The sequence below is a fragment of the Phallusia mammillata genome, chromosome 8, assembly GCF_965637545.1.
Source record: "Phallusia mammillata chromosome 8, kaPhaMamm4.hap1.1, whole genome shotgun sequence".
Lineage (NCBI taxonomy): Eukaryota > Metazoa > Chordata > Ascidiacea > Phlebobranchia > Ascidiidae > Phallusia > Phallusia mammillata.
The window spans coordinates 537,303-559,604 of record NC_137259.1 but is presented as its reverse complement, the minus strand read 5'-3'; the positions used below and the strand labels follow the sequence as shown (position 1 = coordinate 559,604).

The window sequence follows — 22,302 nt, the reverse complement described above, 5'->3', positions numbered from 1 at the left end:
CGTTGGTCTTTATGAAATATTAAGTAACTTTATCGCCAAACTTTACTATTTTACGTTGAAAAATAGCTTTGATTTGTTTGCATTTTTACTTGTTTATGGATTTAAATTGCCACTGCTATAAACTTTAAACTTTTGGTTGTATTCTTTGATTTGTGTAACTTGTTACCTGTTTATTACAAGTTTTAAACTGTTAATGATATGTAAATGATAAATTAGCCTTAAGCAGCATCCATTAGCCTGCACTAAAGTTGTTGAGGCAAATTTAGATCAGTAAATTACCTGAATACAGAATCAATTTTTTTGTGTTGTTTTGCATGTTAAAACTGCAGTTATCTTGACAAGCTTAATGTGATATGAATGTTTCTTTGAATTTACACAGGTATGGTACCACCTTGATATTGTAGAAGTTTGCAAACTATAGGTGTTGTCTGCTTACAGCTAACTTTTTCCAATATATGGCTTCCAATAAAAGCAAGTCAATGCATAAAACCGGCAGTGCAAGGTTGCAGCCTATCAGGGCGACACAGCCCTTCCAGGTAAAACTTATCTTATATTTATTTTGACGAATGTGTGTTTTTGTTCTCAAATTTGGTTTTGTTTATCAATTTAAAACTGTAATTTCCTTTATAGCTGAAGTCACCATCTTCTTCACCAACGCCGAGACCAACATCTACTGCTGGTGTCACTGTTCGAAACAGGTGGCCAGCTGATCACCGGTCATCTCCTGACAGAAATGATCGGAAAAGCCCCAATTCCCCCAGCATAAAAGGTAAGATTATTGGTGTTGAAATTTGTATTTAAATTTTTATTCGATAACCATTTTTGCAGTTTTTTTTAATAAAGCAGCCATTTTATTTTCGATTGAAGAGGTTGATCTGCCCAATGTACAATAGTGACCTAACTTATATATAATGTATCTAATTAGTGGGTATTGACAAATGGAGGAATGCAAGTACTTTAATCTTATAAAAACATATGTTGAAGATTATAATTCAGTACAATGCCAGCAATAGGCCAGACGACTATGATTTGAAGATTATAATGTGTGTTTTATTTTGCTAATCATCCAAATCATGTTTTTCAATGAAAATTGATGTGATTTCAAGACCAAGCAGTTTAATCACCATTTATGCTAACAATTGCCAAAAAGCGTATTTAGTGCTTGCTTAAAGTAAATATGTTTTACAGCAAATGAAGCATTTAAATATTGTCAGGACAAAGTGATAAAAATTTTCTGTTCAAGTCCAGGCTTGTAACTTTCTTCCAACTGTAATCTCTGGCTTATACCAAGAAGCAATTTAAAGAGCCAGATTTATCAGTTTTTGAGATTATTTTCTCAACCACAATAAAAACTTTACTGGATTTCTCGCTTTGCCCTGGAGGCACCAATATCCAGCTTCCCTGTTTATTTTTGCTTTATCTGGAAATAACTGCTGTTGAATGACAAATACTGTCCTCTCTTTATCATATTGTATGAGTTAAACTTTTGTGATATTTTTTTTTATTTTACTGTCACATTTAGCAACCTGGACATTCTTGTAATTTTTTTAGGTGTACTTTTGGTATCTATGGTTGAAAAATATTTATGTTGTGTGTTCTCACACCAAAGCTCTTTCAACAAGGCTCAGGTCAGCACAAATTCAATCTTATAACCCTTAGCAACATTGGTTTGTTTGCAATTTTCACAAGTGTGTTTAAGGTCCTTGTCCAGGCAATTTTGCTTGAAAGTCGCCACAAGTAGTGGCTGCTTCTGGCAGTAATTGTGTTGCTCCATGATAAGGGTTCGTTGGCCTTCAGTTAAACCAGGCTAAAGAACCCTCAAATGTGAATGAGATAGCCCTCTCTGGTCAGGCAGCAGAGCAAAACCTCCAACAAAAAGCGAGTTCTCTCTCTTCACGCTCGCTCACACAATCTTGTTCCGTTCTTTTATGACGCAACAGGCCATTGTTCGGGCCGCGGTCGCTTTGTCGAAGTATCGCTGTCCACGGAATACAATAAACACCGGAGCCCGGCTTTTATTGTAAGTCACTCTATGATTGCCCAATGGCCGAGGTTTTAAGCACGGTCAATAATCGATATTACACCGATCGTGGTATGTTCACGTGTTGTAATATGCTGCACGTCTCTTGGTTCAATGCGCTTCGTTTGGCATTGTACCAACTTCCATTGAATGCGCCTTAGCCTTTAACGCACAGGACATATGCTTGCCACTGAGGCTCGTTAACAAGCGTAAAATGCGTTTAATGACAAACGCAAGCTGCTTCCTGTGAATTTGCCCTTTGTCTTTGGATGAGCCCTATCCTACAGTGTAGTAAACGTGGGGAACCCTTGAAAACGCGTGCAACAACTGCTATCTGATTGCAGACCTTTTCAACGTTGCCCTTCCCTTTAAATTTCTGTCACTTTTAGGCCTTTGGTTTTGCTTGTGTGATAACCTTTTGCTGACTTGGCTGGTTTAAACTCCCTGATAGCAGCGCGCTGCCGTGGTAACTTTGTGGCTGTAAGTTTTTCAACAAGACTAATAATAAAAACCCAGTTATTTTCCACCTTTTCAACGCTGTTATATTTGGATTACGCACATATTTCAGTGTACCGAAAGTGACATGTTGCTAGAATTTTCTTTTTAATGTCAAGAACTTAAAAAAAACATGTTGGTTTCCTACAAGCTCTTGAAAGTTGTTTGCCGCAAACGGCAGGTCGTTGAGGAACCTGTTTGCCATACAGCAGTGTTGCTATGGGCGAGATTTCAGCTACAACAACCGACATTTAATGGCTGGTTGTGTCGTTACATCTCAATGACGACACGCTGTCTAACATCGTTAAAAGCTTGCTTCAAAAATGCCTGTTGACTGGCGTTTTCTTATACGCCGATTATGTGGTCATATCTCTTCAGTGTTGGTCCAAAAAGTTCTTGTGTCTTAATGAAATCCACATTTCAAAGTGTCGAAGTCGGTTTAAACCATGATAACATTAAGTTGTGAAAGGTCGTTAATACTGGAAGTAAAATATCAAAAACGTCGTTTGGGATTTGACTGCGTTAACTGGGTGTTTCAGATTGATATGATATTTGTGAAATGTTTGATTGAACTAACATATTGCTGCATGGAGCTTAAGTTTTGTATGCAAACTGTTGCTGCTTGGCCTGTGTTACTTCCAGGAAAGCAGAGTGGCAGAGGAAACTTCTGCGTATCACGATTTCACTGCATTGACATAATCTGCTTGCTAGTCCGGCACACATGTCACTTAGCCCAGCGTTTAATGTTCTCTTGGCAAAAAGACAAATTCAAATCAGCAGCTGCACCTTGGGCCCGTTTAAGGTTTGTTTGTTCCATTTCCCTTTACTACTTGAGTAAATTTAGTTGGCGACATGCGCCGATTCTTTAAACAATCATCTTTTCCTCGCGTTCTTTCATTGTCGCCCGGCGTGGCGGTTGTCGAAAATTCGATGAAGAATTTATGAGAGCGTTGCCGAGGCACTATTCATGCCGAGGGCGCTGGGAGAGTACAAGAAATTGTTGCCTCAGCACTTCCCTTCCAAAATAGCCGACCCTTCAGCTGTTTCACAAACGTAGCAAGACGTTTTTCCTAATTGATCGCACCCTTACAAGTGTTCCTGCTTTCTACAAGGGCCGCCGAAGTTTGTGCCTCTTGAAATGTGGTTAAGTTACTTTAACTGAATTAACAAATGTAAAAGTTATAAGTAAACCCCGGGTAAGTGACTTCGGGACGGTTTGTGCTAAGTGCGATTGTTTTGAACCCACTGAGAATATTAATAAAAATATTTATTGCGTTTGCGGCCAGAGGGACAAACTTGTACTTTTTGCGGTAACTTGGGGAGCTTAAAAATATTTTTGTTTGGCTGGTTTGCCATGGGTGGGTTTTGTGATTACCGGCTAACATATGGTGTTTGCTTTTGCAATGCCATCATAAAACCGGTTACAATAACTGATGATGACATGAAATACTGAATCTTGGTTGTCGTTTTAAAACCAGGTTACATCGTCTTGTAGTAAACTGAGAATGTAGTTCGGACACTATTAAATTGTTGTTCAAACAAAGGGTTGATGTTAATGTATGGCAATTTGTTGTAACTGTTACAAACGTACCTGAACATACGGAGATGTCTAACGTTTTTCACACAACGGTTTAACCGGTAAATTTCAACGACATGTGAATGCGAAGTGTTGCTTGACACCGCCCTTGGGCCATGCTCGCTTCACACGCACGATATATTTTGGTTCGCAGGTCGTAGCTGCAAACTCACCTATTTTCTCCACTCAGTGTGCGCACGTAGCGGGCAAAAATACCTATCCGCTTTCCGGAGTGCCAGAAAATTGCCCGACATTGCCCTGATAACAGCTGCCTGTCCCGTAGGATTTTCCCAATTGCTGCTGAGATTACTGTTTACTTTTTGTCGCCACAAAGAGCTCTCCTTGTCAGTTTTGTGCGCGGATTTCTTTGGCGCTGTGTGGACGCAAACTTGAGATTTTACACCGGCGAATTTATTTCACGACAACCGGGTTCTTTCAAGCTCTGGCAGCAGTGAAAACAGAGCCAGCACTTTTCAATTCGTCCGTGTCTCAGGTAGTTTTAGATTTCTTTTTTCCGGCCCGAAGATCTCACAAACTTATTGTAAGTCGCTACGCCGCGGGTTGCGTCCGAATCGGCTGCGCTGAAAGGAATTCTCTTGTTGTGTTCGCATCCAAACCAAAACGCCAATTTCGCTTTTTTCGGTAATGTATCTCGCCTCTCCTGGGAACTGCTGATTTTCCATCCACAGATCTCGTGTTTTCCGCGCTGTGTGCGCCCTTACAGGCTAACAGCGTGGTGTCTTCGATTGTGGGAGGAATTTTTACTTAATTTTCTGCCAACTCACAGAGGAACTGCAGTGTTTAAGTTGGTTAACGTCCATCGATTACCCGTCAACGCACAACCTCCTATTCCTTCTTGTTTGGTTTATTTGAATGAACTGAGATCAACTTTGTTCACTATATCAACCTTTTAATTTCTTCTATCTAAACAAACACAAGTAATGCGGTTTAAATGTTCACACCCAAGCCAAACGGTTCGTGTCAAGGTTAAGACCGATGTAGTAGGGGACACGGTATCAAGTTTAAGGCACGAAATTTTGCATTGCAACACCGATTGAAATATGTAGTGTAAGTGACGCTACCCACATGAGAATTAAACGTTTTGAAGGTTTTATCAGCGACGCTGCAACGAATGATTGATAATAATTAACGTGTATCAGATTTACTGGCTATACACGGGCTGTGAGTTATTGCTGACCGCCCAGATGATACGAAGCAGTCACCGATTTGTCTTGGAACTATTAACGTTTCTTCCCCCATCAGCAGTAACCGAATGTGACGCCTTCCGTGGATTGACGTGACAACACCGATTTGTGTTATGTTAACCCCGCAACCTGGATCGCAAGGGTGACAGGAAGCCTAATGCATGCCTCCGTGTCTGCTGTACGTTAGCTTGAAAGGTGTATTGTAAACTGTGGTCCACGTCTTTAACGATAATCTCAGGTCAGCAGTTTATTCCTTGGGAGATGGGACCATCCCTTGTGTCTGTGTAAACAAAATCTAAAGGATGGAGATTGTGTTAAAATTAAATTCTCTTCACTTCATTATTCTCAACTCACCCCAGAATGTCTATAAAAATTGATTTACAGTTTGTGGTTTGCATCTTACTGGTTAAAAAACACTGTGTAACTACAATTCCCAGTTGACAGAAAACGAAATCGAGTTAGTAGGAAATGTATAGATTGTAGTTTTTGAAACAAAACATCATGGTGCATTTTGTGTGCTCTGTACATTGGCCACATGTTGTGAACTGGTGTAAAGCATATAAAGCATCAAGCCAATAAATGATAAGTAAGCTGCAGACAGTGCATAATGCTTCCACCTATAGTTGTGAAGGAATTGTTGGTTAGAAAATACTGAACAGGCGTTTCGTCCACCAGGTTCCATGTTTAACAAATTTTTCGCTTAACTGATGCAATGCTAAACAAAATACTTGTTGTTTTTTCGAGACCCGTAGTTCACCTTCCCTTATGCAGCACATCTCCCCCGCATCAGGAACAGAGTGGGATGTATGTGCCCTTCTCCCATTAGCATTGCTCTACTGCTTGTTCTATCACATTCCCTGCTCTGTCACCAATAGAGGAAGCACGAGGTTCTGATCGATGCGATGTGGCCCAACCTGATGGTGGAATAGAATGAATATTGCTGGCCTGTGCATTTATGCCACATATGACTGATTGGCTCTGATTAAAAAAGATTTCATATTTAGTTTGCTGGGGCAATGTTTTTTGTAACCATTTTGCGGTTGTTACCAACAAGTTTTAATTGGTAAATTTTAAGTATTTCAAAATATTTTTGACAAACTGTAAACTTATTTATTGTTACCCGTCATTTATAAGTTTTGTTTGCTGGATAAAAAGTTTTCTTGTGACCATCTGATATGACAAGCACTGCTAAGTTACAACCCATAACAGTTTCAAAACTTACCAGTAAATTTGTTTCAAATGACACATGGTGTCGGATACCCTGACCAAAACGAGCGGATGATCGGGCACAATAGACCAGCTTTAGCCTGCCCATACTTGTCCACTCTATTCCTATCAAAGTTGTGAATAGAAATACACCACAGCCTCTATCACAAATGTCTGCCTGGCTTCCTGTTTTGTAATCTGCACCCAACATTAGTGACAGCATATTTCATTTCAACCTAGTTTTATCCATGGTTATATAATTTTACAGTTTTTACAGAGCAATAAAAGCCCTACATGATAATGCTTTTTAGGTATTATATTCTAAATAGTTTCTTATGTCAAAACTTTTTTCTGTATTTGCATTCGAAATGCAGATTAAAGATGTTGCTTTACAGGGTCACTAACTCGACATGACAAAGTAGTACAATTACCTACATTTTGTAAATGTCAATTTCGTTTGGTGAAGGTAAAATAAAGCTTTATGTTTTGCCCCTTTATTGGCAAAATCACAATGTGACAAAAATACGCAAATGGCCAGTTTTTAAATATTGCAAGAATTGAAACATTTTGATTGGTTGCTTTTACAAAAATGAAATTTACAAAAAGCAGGTGACTACAGACAGGGCTGCCCACTTCAGCATGGTTTCCACCACATTGAGTTTTGTAACTATGCCTTGTTTGTTTTGTGGCTTTCCACTAAGATGCTCAACAGCATGACTTGAGGACTGCCACATTTAATCATGTCCAGTTATGTTGAGCAACATATAAACTTCCAACCATTACAATCTTTATACTTTTTTTACTGCAATGTTTCGTGAAACATCGATTACTCGATAAAATTCCTACTTATTGTGAAATGAAATATTTAGGTCAATGGTTAAAATGTGTCTTAAGTTGATTTTTGGGCTCTTTGTCCTAAAGATTGTGGTTCCAAAAACCAAACATCACTTTTTTTTTGGTTTGAAATGTATTTTTCCACAGCTTGTGCATTCACAAATATAATCTTAGTTTTGTTGCGGATGGTTTACTGCCTTTGTCTAAAACAAATTTTAGACTTTTCCAGCAACTTTTGTGTTACATAACTGTCCTGTAATAGTGTCATGATAATTACTACCTTCAAAAACGTGAGCATTCTGATGAGGTTCGCTCAGCAAGTGTTGATGAAAATAGACAGGAAATGAAAGTAATGAAAACCATCTGATGAATTTTATGTGGCACCGACTTTATTGTGGTTCCCCATATGCCTGCGTAGTTTTGCATCCCACATTAGTTACACCTCTGCATGTCATGGTACAATCCCATGGTGCCAAGTAAAAAGCAAATTGTGTTGTTGTTAACTTTGCTTAGTTTAGGGTTTCACAAATACATTTTGCATTTGTTGTGTAAACCATATGACAACATGATGCAAATGACCGTCTAATTGTATAAATGCCCAGTGGACCTTGTTAATTTAATCCTACAGCCAAGTTTGGACAGTGACAATTAAAATCAATGAAAAAAGTAGACTTCAAAAACAGATAGACTTTACGAAACCGCTTTTTACTTTTATCCATGGAAGATTTGTTTAACCCACAGAAAGTGTAAACATTTCTACAGGATTGGTTGAACAGCTTTTGCTTTTTTTAACATTTCTATGTTTGTTTGTGTAGTTTCGAATCGTCGCAGTCCATCCCCGAGTATTCGTCGAACATCATCGCTGGACACAATAGCTGGTCCTTACCTCACCGGGCAATGGCCGAGAGATGGAGGTTCGACTGTGATTCCAACGAACCACAACCAGTACATGAGAGACAAAACTACCCAGGTAAACACATATTACAGCTAAGAACAAATTACTTTAAACTAGAATCTCCTAGCTTGTTGCTTGGTGGATGAAAACTGCAATGGACCTTATGCTTACTTGATTCAAATTTGTTAAAACATCAAGTCAATGTAATAAAAACATTTGAGGTAAATATGTTTATCTTGAATTCATGAATGACTTGTATATACTTAAAACATACACAAGTAACATAAAACATATATAAAAGTATTTTCTTGATACAGGATTCTATGATGGATTTGCCCAACTTGACCCTATTTGCCCTTTTGTTTACCTAACTGGCCACAAAACATGGATTTTTATTGTATCGATTGTTGCATTCATCTGTAATTTCTCATGTTTTAAACCAGAATTTCCTTTTCATTATGTATAAATTAGATTAAAACAAACAACTGATTTAATATTTACAGTCAGGAAATTGCATTTGGGTTTTATGTCGTGCATATTTTACTGGTTCAATTATGGGTCCCCTTCTATGAAGGGGACACATTGTTTTTGTCCATGTTTCTTTTTTCTGTCTAACGCTAGTTTGTTAAACGCGTTTGGTCAAGAAAGAGTGCTCTAAATTTATTAAAATTTGGACAGATGTTAGTTATTAATCCAAATTTAATCCTCCTGAAGTTTGACCCCGAATGACCCAGCGGTTCACCCGCAGGCCCCAAAACGTAAACATTTTAAAACGGCTGTACTGACTAAAGTACATCATCTAGGAGTTATGTGCTCTGTTGGTTGGTGCAATGTGAGGTTTTCTAAAGAATTTTCCAACTTTTAACAGGATTTACCCATTTTTACCCCTAGACCCCGAAATATTTGTTTCTGTCTAATGCTGGTTTGTCAAACGCGTTTGGTCAAAAAAGAGTGCTTTAAATTTATTCAAATTTACACAGATGTTAGCTATTGTTTAAAATCTGATCCTCATAAAGTTTGACCCCAAATGACCCAGCGGTTCACCCACAAGCCCCCAAAACGTAAAATTGGCTGTACTGACTAAAGTACATGATCTAAGAGTTTCATGCTTTGTTGGTTGGAAAGTACATGATCTAAGAGTTTCATTGTTGGTTGGTGCAATGTAAGGTATTCTAAATAATTTTCTAATTTTTTATTGGATTTACCAATTTTTTACCCCTTTAACCCCGAAGTGATCGTCACTCCTTAAATCCTGAAATAATCTTTTTTGGTTTTAGGCCAGAAATACAAGGCCTAATGTGCTGAAATTTCAAACTATTGTTTGCAGTAGTTTACTCGTTTAGTATTCAAAAATTTGCCTTAATCGGCCAAATAATGACCTTCACAGCCCATAGTTTGCGTGCACTGTCAGTCAGACAGAAGTCCCAAGGGAGTCATTCACTGGTTTACGATTAAAACGGTTTTGTGCAGAGCAGGAGGGATCAGCTTGCATGTGGGGACCCATTAGTTTTTGTTTACAAAAACAATCATATGTGTAGATCAATCGATGTGTATAGTAAATTGGTAAATATTGTATAGAATATATAAAATGGAAATATATCAGAAAGCCATCCTTCTAGTTTTTGTTAAAATGGTTTTGGTTGTACAAACTGGTGAAATGGGGACAGATAAGTTTGTGATGTTTAAAGTTGTTGTTTAAATTTGCAGACCCCAGATTGGTCGGTTGAAGCAAACAGCCAAACTCACCAGCAAGTGAAGTCGGGCAATAAAAACAATCACGGAAGGTCAACATCTATCGCTGAACCCGACTTTAAACAGGTAAATTCCTATTTGTGTTTGTATTAACTGCAGGTGCTGATGTGTTTAGTGAAAAGCTAATGTTTAAAATTGGTTGAACTAAAATTATGAAAACTTTTCGTGAAGGGAACGCATTTTTCTTAGTTTATATTTCTGTTCAATTTGAGTTTTGTAAAGAAAATGTGTTTTAAACTTTTTCAAAATGACACATGTGGCAAATAGGTACTTCAAGGCATGCACTGTAAATTATTATCGCAACATTTTGGTGGCAAACTTGTTTTATAAATGGATAGTAGATTTAATATCATGTTATCATTCATAAAGAACCTGCCATAACAAAACTTTAGTCACATTTTTGAAAAGTTTATTACAACGTACAAACTGGTTGTGTAACTTTGCATATGACTTGTGTAACTACTCACTACAACAAGTTACGAAGGTTTGTTGCTAAGAAATAAAACCTGAATTAAACAGAACCAAGTAGTTAATATGAAACAGGTCTTTGTTGATCTGGTGTTTGCTTTGTGTAACAGTGTGGCTGTGCGCGGGAAGTCCTTGTGGGTATAAACCGTTGGTTGTCACCACCCGTGAACCACCACTATGTCGTTGTGCAATAAATAATGACCTTTTTAAGCTAATCTATTCAGCGGTGCATCCTGACTGATGTGTTGTTTTGCCGCTTTTGATTTTGTGCTTAAATCAATTCATCTTATATTGTGTGCAGCAATAACATGATAGATTTAATACAATTTAAAAATGTCACAATATGGTTTAATCTCATATTATTTTAGAACCATGTAAATATTATTGGCTTTTTATGTGTCATTTTGCTTCCACAAAATATTTTAAACATTATTTGTAATCTACCGAAAAAGTTTCTGAACATGGAAATGATATGCTGCTCAATAATTTCAGACTTCAGCTTTCAGTTTCAAATAGTTTAGTTGTAAATTTCCACCACAAGCCACAATCACTGTATGTAATTTTGTAAAATCAAAGGTTTGTAAAATCATGGTCCTCAAATCAACCACGCTTGTTTGGAGTGAATAAAAATTTACTAATTATGTGGTTACTTAGCAACTGCCACCAGAACCCTTACCATAATCCCACAAATTTGCTAGTATTGTTCAAGCATAACATTGTATTAGGCTGAAAATGAGTTGTGTGGGCTATATCTAATTCTCGACCACATGCATTGTTTTAAAGTTTCCATGCTTACATTACATGGACACTATGGTTTCCTATGATTGAAACTGTTTTTTGATGTCAGTATGTATGCGTTTTATTTGCATTCACTCTGTGGTGGAATTTTTTTAGCCGGTTCTATCACAGAAGTCATATTTTTCAGCCGGTTCTGTTCCAAAAAGTCCATTGAAAGTAACCAGTACTGCTAACCAGGGCTGCCAAAGCTTGGGTTTTGCCCCAAGATCTTGGGTCTTTACTTGACATCTTGGGTTCTTGGGTTTTATTTTGAAAATTATAGCAATTCTTGGGTTTTGAGTCTTATTGATGAAATAAATATATGTAAGAACTATTTTAACGAGAAAAGTTTTTCGGGTAGCTGCAGTGTTTAGGCCATTTTATCATCTCTTTTATTTTCTTTCTTTTCTAGACCCTAATTCTTTCCAGATAAGTATACAGGGAAAGCAATTGTTACACTTAAAAATGCAAATAAATCAATGCTTGTTAAACATAAAAACTCTAAATATACTGTAGACATTACTAATTTTATGAAAAAGAAAACAGATTATGATCATCAAACAGCCAAGAGTGAAATGGCGATTGCTGCATATTTTATTGAACATAATATTCCCTTTGCTTGCATTGACCATTTCCTACCAGTTTGTAAAGTTGCATTTCTGGACTGTAAATTGTCAAAAATTTGTCAATGAACCAAGTAAATTTCCTAATTAATTGCATTTCTAACCACATTTTGCAATCTTGGGTTTTCATTTAAATTCTTGGGTTATTTTGCTGTGAGTCTTGGGTTTTGTTGAAAATCTCATTGGCAGCCCTGCTGCTAACCGGTTCGCTGATTTCATAAAATTTCGTGAGATGGTTCTATATGCATTCACCATATACCATTCTTATAGCAGTTATGTGTTACACTGGTGTCATTGGTTTTACCTATAACTTCTTCAATTTCAGATCAAATTTCGGCAACAAATTCGTCTGATTGGTAAAAGACATGGCGACAAGAAAGACCGAACTCCACCTGTGCCGGGGAATCATGCAGCATTACATCAATTACCTGTGAGTTACTTTACTTAGTGGAGTTTCATCGAGGGTCGTAATAATCTCCCCGTTCACAATTTTGCCCTGTATGAAGTTTAGAATTATTTCCTCGATACAAGGTCATGCTTTGATGGGTTTGTTTAAGTTTGTGACATGGGTTTGGCCTTTTGTTTACATAACTGGACCAAGTAGGTGGATTTTTTTCGTATCAAATGCTCCTTTCCATTATGTATAAATGGAATAAAACAAAAAACTGATTTAATATTGACAGTCACTAAGTTATCTTGCACTGCTGTACTGATTTCATGAAGGTCATTGGTACGAAGTGGGGATTAATTGTAACAGTTTATATATGAATGGAAAAAACTCTTTCTTTACTTTTCCACCCCTGTTAGTTCTACACTGAGCTTCGTGCAACAAACTGGTGATGACAAAACCCCAAAAAAATATTTTTTATGTTAGATTTGATAAACATATGTACAGGTCATTTTATTCAAGATTTAAAAATAATCACATAAGTTTGCACACAAATATGTTGACAAATCAATTGTGGTAAATATATCAGACAATAGTTATTGTGTTTCAATTGTGACAACATAAGTCAAGCAAAACAATTAACTGTTCGATGGAATTGAAATAATCAGGTTTTGTGGCCAAACATAAACACTCAGTTTGTTATGCTTAGTAAACTGGGCCACCAGATAAACCAGGAGTATTTACATTTTATTTGCTGATGTGGTCAAAATTGTTCGAATGTGTCATAAAAACAACCACATTACCACTGAAAGTTTAAAATTAAAAATGGGTTATATTTATTGTCTAAATTTAATGCCTTGGTATAAAAGCTTTAATTCAGTTGCAAGAGGGTATTTTAGGCGGTCATTTTTTTACTTTATGAGCTTGTTTACACAAAAACTTATAACAGCTAAATTTCCATACAACAGCTTAACGGCCAGTGGTATTGAGAATTGTAACAGAAAAATTTTTTTTACTGCTTCCTGGTTTTAATGTATTCTTTCATGCTGGCTTTGTGGAAAACATTTACTGTAACATAACAATAATTGTCCAGAACTTTCTTGCTGTGATTTAAAAATATGATCAGGTTCAAATATTTCCAGACTTTTATACTTTTTATAAGTTGTGTGGTTGTGCTTTGATGGTCGCGGCCGTGTTTGATTTTAAGAATTCATAACTTTGGTTGACGATGACGAACACAATTAAAATTCCCAACCAAGTATGGTTAAAAGTAGACAAAGGGGGAAAGACAATTTACCTTCATAAAAGAATTTATGGTTTCTTGGTTAAACACATAAGTAATACTATTAACAATTTTACTGTTTTTTGTCTTTTGTAAAACATTATCACAACTTAATGATGGAAATAACGGCCCAAATAGACGTAAAAACGACATGATTTATTATTCACAGCTTAAACTTAAGGAGAACCCAGTTAACAACATTTCCTTTTGTTTTCCACAGACACAAAATCGTTCCATATCGAACCCAATATCAATCGGAGTTCAACCTTTCGGTCGCGTTCCTCGCCGACAGAACAGCACAGAAGCTTTGAACAAGGAGATAGACATGTTGATTAGTCCATTCAGCACTCCTACTGAAATTTCGAGGGTAAATTCAACTTGTTGTAACAAACATTTGCTTGAGATTGTCTATGTTGCAAATTTTTGCAGGTTTTTTTTGGAATATAGGATTTGGTTTAATGCTTTGTTTCCCACAACGCAAGAAAATATTTAAAACTTACCAACAAGCCCGGTTAAAATTACTTTTAAACATTGAAGCGACTGTAAGATTTCCAATTAAATTACTCGACATTGCTTACTTTACTTTATTTGTTACATCTGCTTAAAACACGCCACCTTAATTTTATCTACAAACGTCCAACCCTGCTATGCATTTGTCCTAAAAATCTTCTCTTGTTGTTGCAATATTTTTCCTCCAAGCAACGCGCTTACGCAACTGCGCAGCTCACACATCAATAAGCCACAATAAATCTATGCGCCTTTAATCCATCACATTGTAAATTAATTGGACCGGTAGCATTAGCTCACAGTGATCCGCAGTGTATATTGTACTTTTACACGTTGTACAAAATACATGGCACACCTAAATAGCCTCCATAGCTAAACATATCCACCTAATCGATATAAGCTACACAAAAACGGAAATAAATTGGACTGTCATTTCTGTTAACGATCCGTGTGGTACAAAGATACGTTGTTTGTGATATCTGTGCGCAGTGGAGCGGTGTTTACTATACTGTGTGAAGTAGTAACGCTCGGTTGATGGCAACAGATTGTGCGGCGATAGTGTTGGCGCGATGCCAGTGCAGTTATTCGTTGGTGCAACATACACCAGTGCCTCTATGTGTTGCGCGGCAGGTCCAGGCAGGCCCAGGATCACCACGTAATTGCGACAGTAGAACCTTGCAATGAAAACAAACTACCAATCACAGGGCTGTGTGCATTCAACCGTGGTGACATAGGGGTGTGGATTTTTAATGGATCCTGTACATTCGGTTTCTCAAGTTGCACAAAGCAAATTCAAACCTATTAGAAATTTACATTGCTGTGACTTAAAAACTGCTTCAAGTGTGTACTGCATGATAATTGCTTTTCACAACAAACATTCACACAGGTGCCCAGGTTTTTTTTAAGGTTTGGTTTGGGTGACCGCTAAGTAGTTTTAAGAGACCGCAAGTGTTTCATTTAAATACCAAAAAATAGCCATATTTGCTTAAACGAATTATTTATTAGGCTACTGGCAAATTTTGGGAAACCGCTGGAGAAATTTGGGGGATCGTTTCGGTCCCCCAAAACACCTTAAAAAAACACTGCACAGGTGATAATTACAGTGTTTAGGGAGAGTTTTAAATTCTCTGTCACGCATTAAAAGCAACATCACCTGTCTGCAATCTTCACATTATTGCAATCCTGTATAGAGACAGAACTCTGGCTGTTTCATGGTTCTCTGGTGTACCGTCGTTAAGGTGTTAGCTTAGCCGACAATTGGTACGTTGTTACGTCATAGTGGGATAACAGGCTGTATCGCGGTGCTCCTTGACAACACTTGACTTGCTGTGTACGGCGTCTGTGAAGCTCTGCCGCGTTCAGTTTGCTCCGTTGCTTTATAACAACAATAAGTCTGCATTTAATTCCTTAAAGCAACAAATATGTGTGTTTCCTCTACATTGGGCCAAGTTTAACAAAACTACGCAGTTTGTCAGAAAACGTGTTTGGCCATTTTGTTTTTTTCTGGGCAGGAAAAAAGTAAAATTAAATTTTTCCTTTTTTTTGCCAACATAAAAAACAAAGGTTTTACTTCTTTTCCATTTAATATTTTGCTTAAAATTTATTTTTGTTTAATTTCAGTGATACTTGTTCAGATGATCGAGTTGTAATTCGATGATTTTCTGTTTCCAGGTTTTGCAAGGAGTTACGCCACCCGACGGCCACAGAGCACCAATTCCACGAAGCAGCACAAGAAGCATGGAAACGCAAACTCCACAAGGTAGCGCTACAACTAACTGTTATTATTATTAAATAACAGCCAGGATTTGTCCTTGATTCGAGTCCCGCAAAAAAAATAAGGAAGAGTCTTTTGGTCAACAACTTTTTACCGGTGTGCCTTTGCACTCTATTTAATGATATAAAGCAACAATTGGTTTGATACCTTACACTAGATATGATATGCAACCTAAGAGCTCTTTTACATCTACACAGTTTCAAATGTCAGGGTTCTTAAGGGTCTACATTGTTTTCTGTGCCTCTAGCTGTTTTACGCAACAGCTCTATAAGTTTAATCTACGAACTTGATTACACACTGTTTTATATGTTGTTGACACTTTGTTAATTTTCTTACCCAGGTTTGTCCGAATACATTCCTGAAGGAAGCGAAAGCAGTCACGGTTCACCGACGCCATCTCCCACAGTGGAACAAGTTACACCGAATTTATCTCGAAACGCGGTCGAAATTGAAGGAAAAGGTAAAAAAAATACCTGGAACATATTGTCATGGTTGGGTTTGAAATCAATAAATAAGTGTTTTCTGCTTTGTAAAATGTTGGGCTGTTGGTAGAGCCAGCATATGAGGTGGATTTGCAAACCACCTATAAGTGTTGTACTGGATCTAATTACGCGTATAGCCATTGTGTTGTCAAAATATTGATTGAAAAAAAACACGATTAAAACAAACGTAATACAGCCGGTTTCCATTGGTCACAAGCAAATCGCTTTAAAAGTTTGAAATTGCAACAACCACCGGAAACGGCTTTCGTGGCTTGCAAGTCGCTCCTGCAAGTGTTACACGATTTTCTTGACCTTTATGACGCCTGGGCCCCAGGGCAGAAGCGTTCAACTGTGAAGTAATCTTATTTCAATTCCACCGCTTTAACCCTGCAATGCTTGTTACACGAATAACATCGCGCATCAAACACCACTAATCACATACTTTGTACAAGCAAAATGCGATTTAATTTAATGTTTTGGTCACAAAGAGGTTTTATTGTGTGTTTTTGGCATTTTACGTGAATATCTATTGATGCTTGTTCAGTGTCTGTGACGTAACAATTGTTTCATTGTTCTCACACAGATTCTGGAATCAGTCCTGGCCCGAAATACGCGTCCAGCCCGAGACCGAACAACAGTTACATGTTCAAACGTGAACCACCGGAGGGCGCTGAGAGTGTCAAGCCTTTTAAGGAGCAGGTGAGGGGACGATTTTATTTCTATTTAACCCGAACAATCTTAAGGTTGTCGCGCTGACCACAGCGAAGTGTTTGAAATCAAACTGACCTAAACCGTGCTTTTGATGTTTGTTCTGTTTGAGAAAAACGTTTTACTAAGTCTCATTCAAAGTCAATTGATGTTTAGTCAGTCTCACAATAAACCTTGTTTAATCCGGACCCATCTGTACCAAAAAAGTGTCCGGATGAAGTCAAGATCTGGATTAACTGATGTCGATTAGTTAAAGCCTTGCCACATTACAAATCATTTGTATCTCAAGTTTTGTCCGGATTATGCGAAGATACGGATTAACCGAGGTGTACTGTGGTTCCGTTTATTTCAGTTGGCTGATTTTTCACCTTGACACCAATGTACGAATTACGCCATTTGCCGATAATCTTATGTTTTTCATCATACTTGACTTTTGACAAGTGAATAAATTTACGAGATAAGAATGTTTTTCACCGGTGCCACTGTTACGGTATCAGCTTTTAATAATTAACTGCCTCTAAAGGTTTGAATCCTTGGTCTTTGAGTTTAAAGGGGAATTCAGGGAGTTAAAACGGATTTATGTTACGCTTCTGTCCCAAGCTAACATTATAGGTTTAAAAAAGCCAAAACGTAAAAAGTTAATTCTAAACATTTTGTGCGCGGGAAAACTTGCTAGCTAGATCACGTGTTATGCCTCCCCCTCCACTGGTTCATCGTACGTCCTTCGCCTCCTTCAAACTCGTCAATAATTCATCTGCAGTCAGTTGTACACCGCCCAGCGTTGTTTTATGCCGCACAGGACCCACATTTGTGCACTTGCGCATAAAGCCGCATGTTGTCTAACCCCAAAACAAGGTTTTCTATCCAATATCAGCCGCTCCTTGTCGGAATTAAGCCAAACATTACATTATAGGCCTCTCTGTGGACCAATGGCCACTGCTGTTGGGTTATATTTTACATTTTTTGTCTATAGCAATTGCATTATTAGAAGGAGGGCCAAAAAGAAGGGTTGCCTATTTTTTTACCTATCCCACGACCCAATTAGGCAACTTGCTTAAAATCTTCGTGTTTTGCCTCACCCCGAGGTTTGGGTTGTGACGCCATAATGCCCATGCACATGTAACAATACCACGGCCTTCAGCCTGCACATGCTCAAGTGTTTATTCAACCGTGACCGCACGTTACGCTCCACCGGTTATCTCTGACTTGCTGACGTCAAAGCATCAACCTACTTACTGTGGTTTGATCGACAAAATTTAACGTGAACTGCATTTTGTTCAGGATCCACACCAGCAAATCTCGCCGAGTTGTCCGGACAAAAACAAAGTCAACTTCCATCCCAGGATGTCGTCAGCTTTTGTTCCAGCTTTCAAATCGAAACTCCAGGTTGGAATGTGAGACTTTCTTTGCAGTGACGCAATGTTTTGTGGTGAAACCTATTCTTTAGTTGTTGGAATTTTGGTTATGTGAAGTAATGGTCTACAAAGCATGGTGTTGTTTGTGATGTTCAAATGGCCTGTTATTCGTATTTGAGGGAGCTTGTTTGTAAGTAATTACCAACCGGGGCTACTTTGGCAACTTTTAGAACCGAAATTGACTGAAATTAGTCAATTTTTTGTAGACGACTTGTCATTATTTAAAAATTTATTGACAAGTTAAACTTAATAAACTTTTTCGCCTGTTGTCAAATTTTTTAACGTAAGATTTGACAAAAAAACAATTGTCGATTTAGTCCGGTTTATTTTCTGTGAACAAACGAAAAATCGATGAATCAGCACTTATGTGTTCAAATATTTCGTGTATTGAAGAGCTTGTCAGATCAACGTGTTATCTAAACATTCTACGGCTCAAACAAACCTCCTTTGTGATTTGTGTTATCACAAACGTGGATCTAATTTGAGATTGTTACGTCATAATCCGAGGTGTTACGTCACAAGTGTTTTACAAGTTAACATGGCACATGAATATTTGATGCGTTCTTTTCTCGTTGTTTGAAACGCGATTGAAAGCAGGGCATCGAATTTCTGTCAAATACTTGCGATTCGCCCGAGATAACGAGCTCTGTGTTATTTGATTGAGCTTCCTGGTTGGGTTTACATCAATTAATTGTGCTTTAGTGGATTGACTTGCTTGAACGTTAAAATCGAACCCACTAAGTTGTTGTGGATGAATTTTCGCTGAATAATCGCGGTTTCAAATTCTACAGCAACCACAACCAGTGCTAAATGTGTTGCCAAAGACTTAAAAATATCGACTTTCAATTTAAATAAACCATTTTTTAAACCTCTCCAGTATAACTTCCAGACTAATCCTCAAAAATGTTATAGGAGGGAACGAATGCGTGGGCTTGAGGTTTCAATTGTAGGTTTCACATGTTTTGAGAAAATTATGTGAAAATCGATTTATATGTAGGGTCGCCGCCCTTAACAACTATGTATTACTGAGTGGTGAAATAAATGGGCGCAGTTTGTTACGTAACAGAGCTATTCATTCCCCATTTTATTTTTTGTCATGGAATATATCAAAATGTGTTTTTTTTTAAGTTCCGTGTATTATGTATTTTTAAGTATTTCTGCTAGCAATTTTTAGCTGTTTTGAAATTATGTTTTGAAAAATAAGGTTACTTTTGTGGTATAATGCCAAACAAATTATAAAAACTGCTAATCTTACTCTTTTTCTTGGTGTAAAATGTTATTTTTGTTTCACAGTGCGAAAGTGCGGTGGGAATGGGTGCAGTGGAGCAGAACAACAATCTCTCATTGGCTGTTGGACTTCACGCGTCGTTGATCGCGCCTGTATTGGAAGGAATCCAGCAACTACAAACAAGCAACAACAATTCAAACAATAACAGTTCGTCATCAAGCCCGCTCCTCCCCACCAGTGACGTAGTGTGACGTGTGCAGCAGACCGTGTCGACGTTTGTGACGTAATAAAGCGGCGTTGTTTCGCGCCAAAACTTGTTCCACCTTGTTTCAAAATATTTTTTTGTTATTTTTTCGATTTTTTTGCCTTTTCCAAGTTTTTTATCCAACCGCGCAGGAGTCGTGGCTTCAAGGCGTTTTTTTTTCAGTTTTGTTGCGTTGTTTTGTGACGTTTCTTGCATATATTAGTTCTTGTGTGGTTCTTTGGTTTGTTTGCGTTCGATAAATGTCGCCTAGCAACGGCAGGCGTGGGGGGACGCCCTCAAACATTTGTAAATATGGATGTTGTTTCAACAAACCCACGGCGCCCGACCAAACCTCGCATTGATTTTTTACCTTTTCACACCAGTGCGATCCAAAGGTTGACACGATGTTTGCATTTTATCGCACGTGGCATATGTAAAATGGGACACACACGTATGTTGGGTGTCAGAAACCACAAAAACTACTATTTCTCACAAATATTCCGCTTAACGCTTACATATCTGGGCGATGACGTCACCATCTGATGCGTGCCGCTCTATGACGTCACACAGCCCTGGTGAGCGCTCCGTTTGACCTCGCGTATCTGGTTTGATGGAAAATGGGAAGATAACAAGGTTCCTTATCACATCTGCTGCTGCAAGCAATCTCACATGGCTCGAATACTTCCCTATCTCACCCAACACTCGATCCATTCCAATTCCACAATGACCCTTTGTTGTTTACAATGAGAATGAATGGCTTTATATTACGTAACAAAGGCGGTGGTTTACATTCCGGCAATTAGGTTTCGAATAAATTTAATCTGTAACGAATTGCAACGAATATTTTGCTGAGTTCAAATCTTGGACTAATTGAGATTGTACCAGACTGTAAATACCTCTTCTGTGTAAATGAACGCACGACAATTTGATGGTTTTGTCGTTTTACCTTTCGAAGTTAGCAACGGTTTGTGAAATGTTGTGTCTTGTACATAAACCCTTCGCTTTCTGTACATATCAGGTCGCGTAAGTGCTAAACGGTGCCTACTCACTAGAAACAGTTAAAATCTACTGGCTAAATGTACTGATTCAAAGTGGTTGGGCTTTAAACTAAACCTCCTTTCTTGCGTAACAATAGCGGTTTGTTGCGTCAACGGTTTTGTAGGCTTGGAACGGTTTTTGCTACGAGCTTCGTGCGCTAAGTTGTGTTGTAAATTGTTTACTTGAAGTCAACTATACTTGCCATCTGGCTGTCAGTTTTAATTCGCGCTTATAGCTATATACCACAATTTGGACACGGCTGATTGCACGTTGCTCGTTGGGCAACCCGCTCCAAGCCTACACACAAAACCTTCCTCCTGTGCACTGAGGTGGGGAAATGCGATAAAAGCGTTAAGTTAGGCGGTGTAACGAGCAAGGTGGATTGATGCGATGTTTCAATACGAAGGTGTAACCGCCCATCCTTTGCCCATCATTGTTTCCACTACTTTATCCGTTGACCGATTTTGTTTGCAAAGACCTTTCCCTTTCTCGCTATACTCAATGTTTGTTTGTGGTTTTGATAAAACGGGTTTGAAACCGCAGAAGTATTTGGAAACTATTATACAGTTCATTACTAGTACAAAATATCGTTCGAAAAATGTGTTTTTTAACTTTTTTACAGTCGCTATAAAAGTGCTATTTCAGTTGCAAATAACATGGTTTGATTTTTTCTTTACGCAAACTCCATGTTGGTGTTCAGACACTAATTGTTTCATTAAACTCGTTTGCATGTTTCATGTTTACTACCCAGAACTTCGGAAGACTTCGGTGTGTTTCGGAAAATGTATTGTGACGTCACAAAGTGTGTGTTGGCATTTTTTGAACGGCGCTAGTTCAGTTGTCGTTGACTTGTGATGTTAAGTTTTTGTTATTTTGTCCCTTTTCGAATTACTTTTGTGTTGGTTATGCGTTGCTGCACCCCCTGTTTCACCTCACAACCCCATTTTTACCCCCAAAACCTCTGTTTTACCCCAAAGCCCTATTTTTACCCCCAAACCCCCTCGAAATCTACTTCCTGTCACCTGGAAACCGGGAATTTCCCTTGTGCTCCTTTGAATATTTCCGAGAAATAAAAATTTTACAAACATTTTGCTTGTTTTCAACCGGTGGCTTGTAGTTCTACAGTGCTCTTTGGCGACTATTGTGTCAGAAAATCTACATGAAACACTGGATCATTGGTTCCCAACCTTTTTCGACAAATTCCTTCCCTAACAATTCAAAACATGTTTATCCCTCCCTAAGTTAATGCTAAACCCTACAAACATCATTTAAAATTGGGTCTTTTATCAACTTCACAGGTTATATTTCCTGACCTTGTTAGTGTATATTTACAAACCACATGTAAAAAGTAAATTCCTCCCCTCTATGTTTCAAAATTTCCCCAG

General features: G+C 38.0%; 1 protein-coding gene across 2 annotated transcripts; it reads left to right on the top strand.

Moving 5' to 3' along the window:
* The first annotated feature begins 347 nt into the window (after positions 1 to 347).
* Positions 348 to 22,004, top strand: LOC145205246 (protein FAM117B-like). 2 transcript variants are annotated; one of them, XM_080077917.1, is made up of 11 exons: positions 348 to 536; positions 631 to 769; positions 8,152 to 8,306; positions 9,939 to 10,049; positions 12,177 to 12,281; positions 13,742 to 13,888; positions 15,700 to 15,787; positions 16,143 to 16,262; positions 16,868 to 16,983; positions 18,274 to 18,378; positions 19,701 to 22,004. In XM_080077917.1, exons 1-11 carry the CDS (start codon positions 456 to 458, stop codon positions 19,884 to 19,886), a joined length of 1,353 nt encoding a protein of 450 aa, XP_079934043.1. In that variant the 5' UTR covers positions 348 to 455; the 3' UTR covers positions 19,887 to 22,004. The 2 variants fall into 2 exon arrangements, with proteins under 2 accessions (XP_079934043.1, XP_079934044.1); XM_080077918.1 differs by having other exon boundaries at positions 18,274 to 18,386; positions 19,701 to 19,852.
* Positions 22,005 to 22,302: the final 298 nt, after the last annotated feature.

Coding starts and splice junctions, on each gene's coding strand:
- LOC145205246 (XM_080077917.1), top strand. CDS start 456: ATGGCTTCCAATAAAAGCAAGTCAATGCATAAAACCGGCAGTGCAAGG. Junction 15,788..16,142: donor GGAAACGCAAACTCCACAAG/GTAGCGCTACAA, acceptor TTTCTTACCCAG/GTTTGTCCGAATACATTCCT. Junction 16,263..16,867: donor GGTCGAAATTGAAGGAAAAG/GTAAAAAAAATA, acceptor GTTCTCACACAG/ATTCTGGAATCAGTCCTGGC.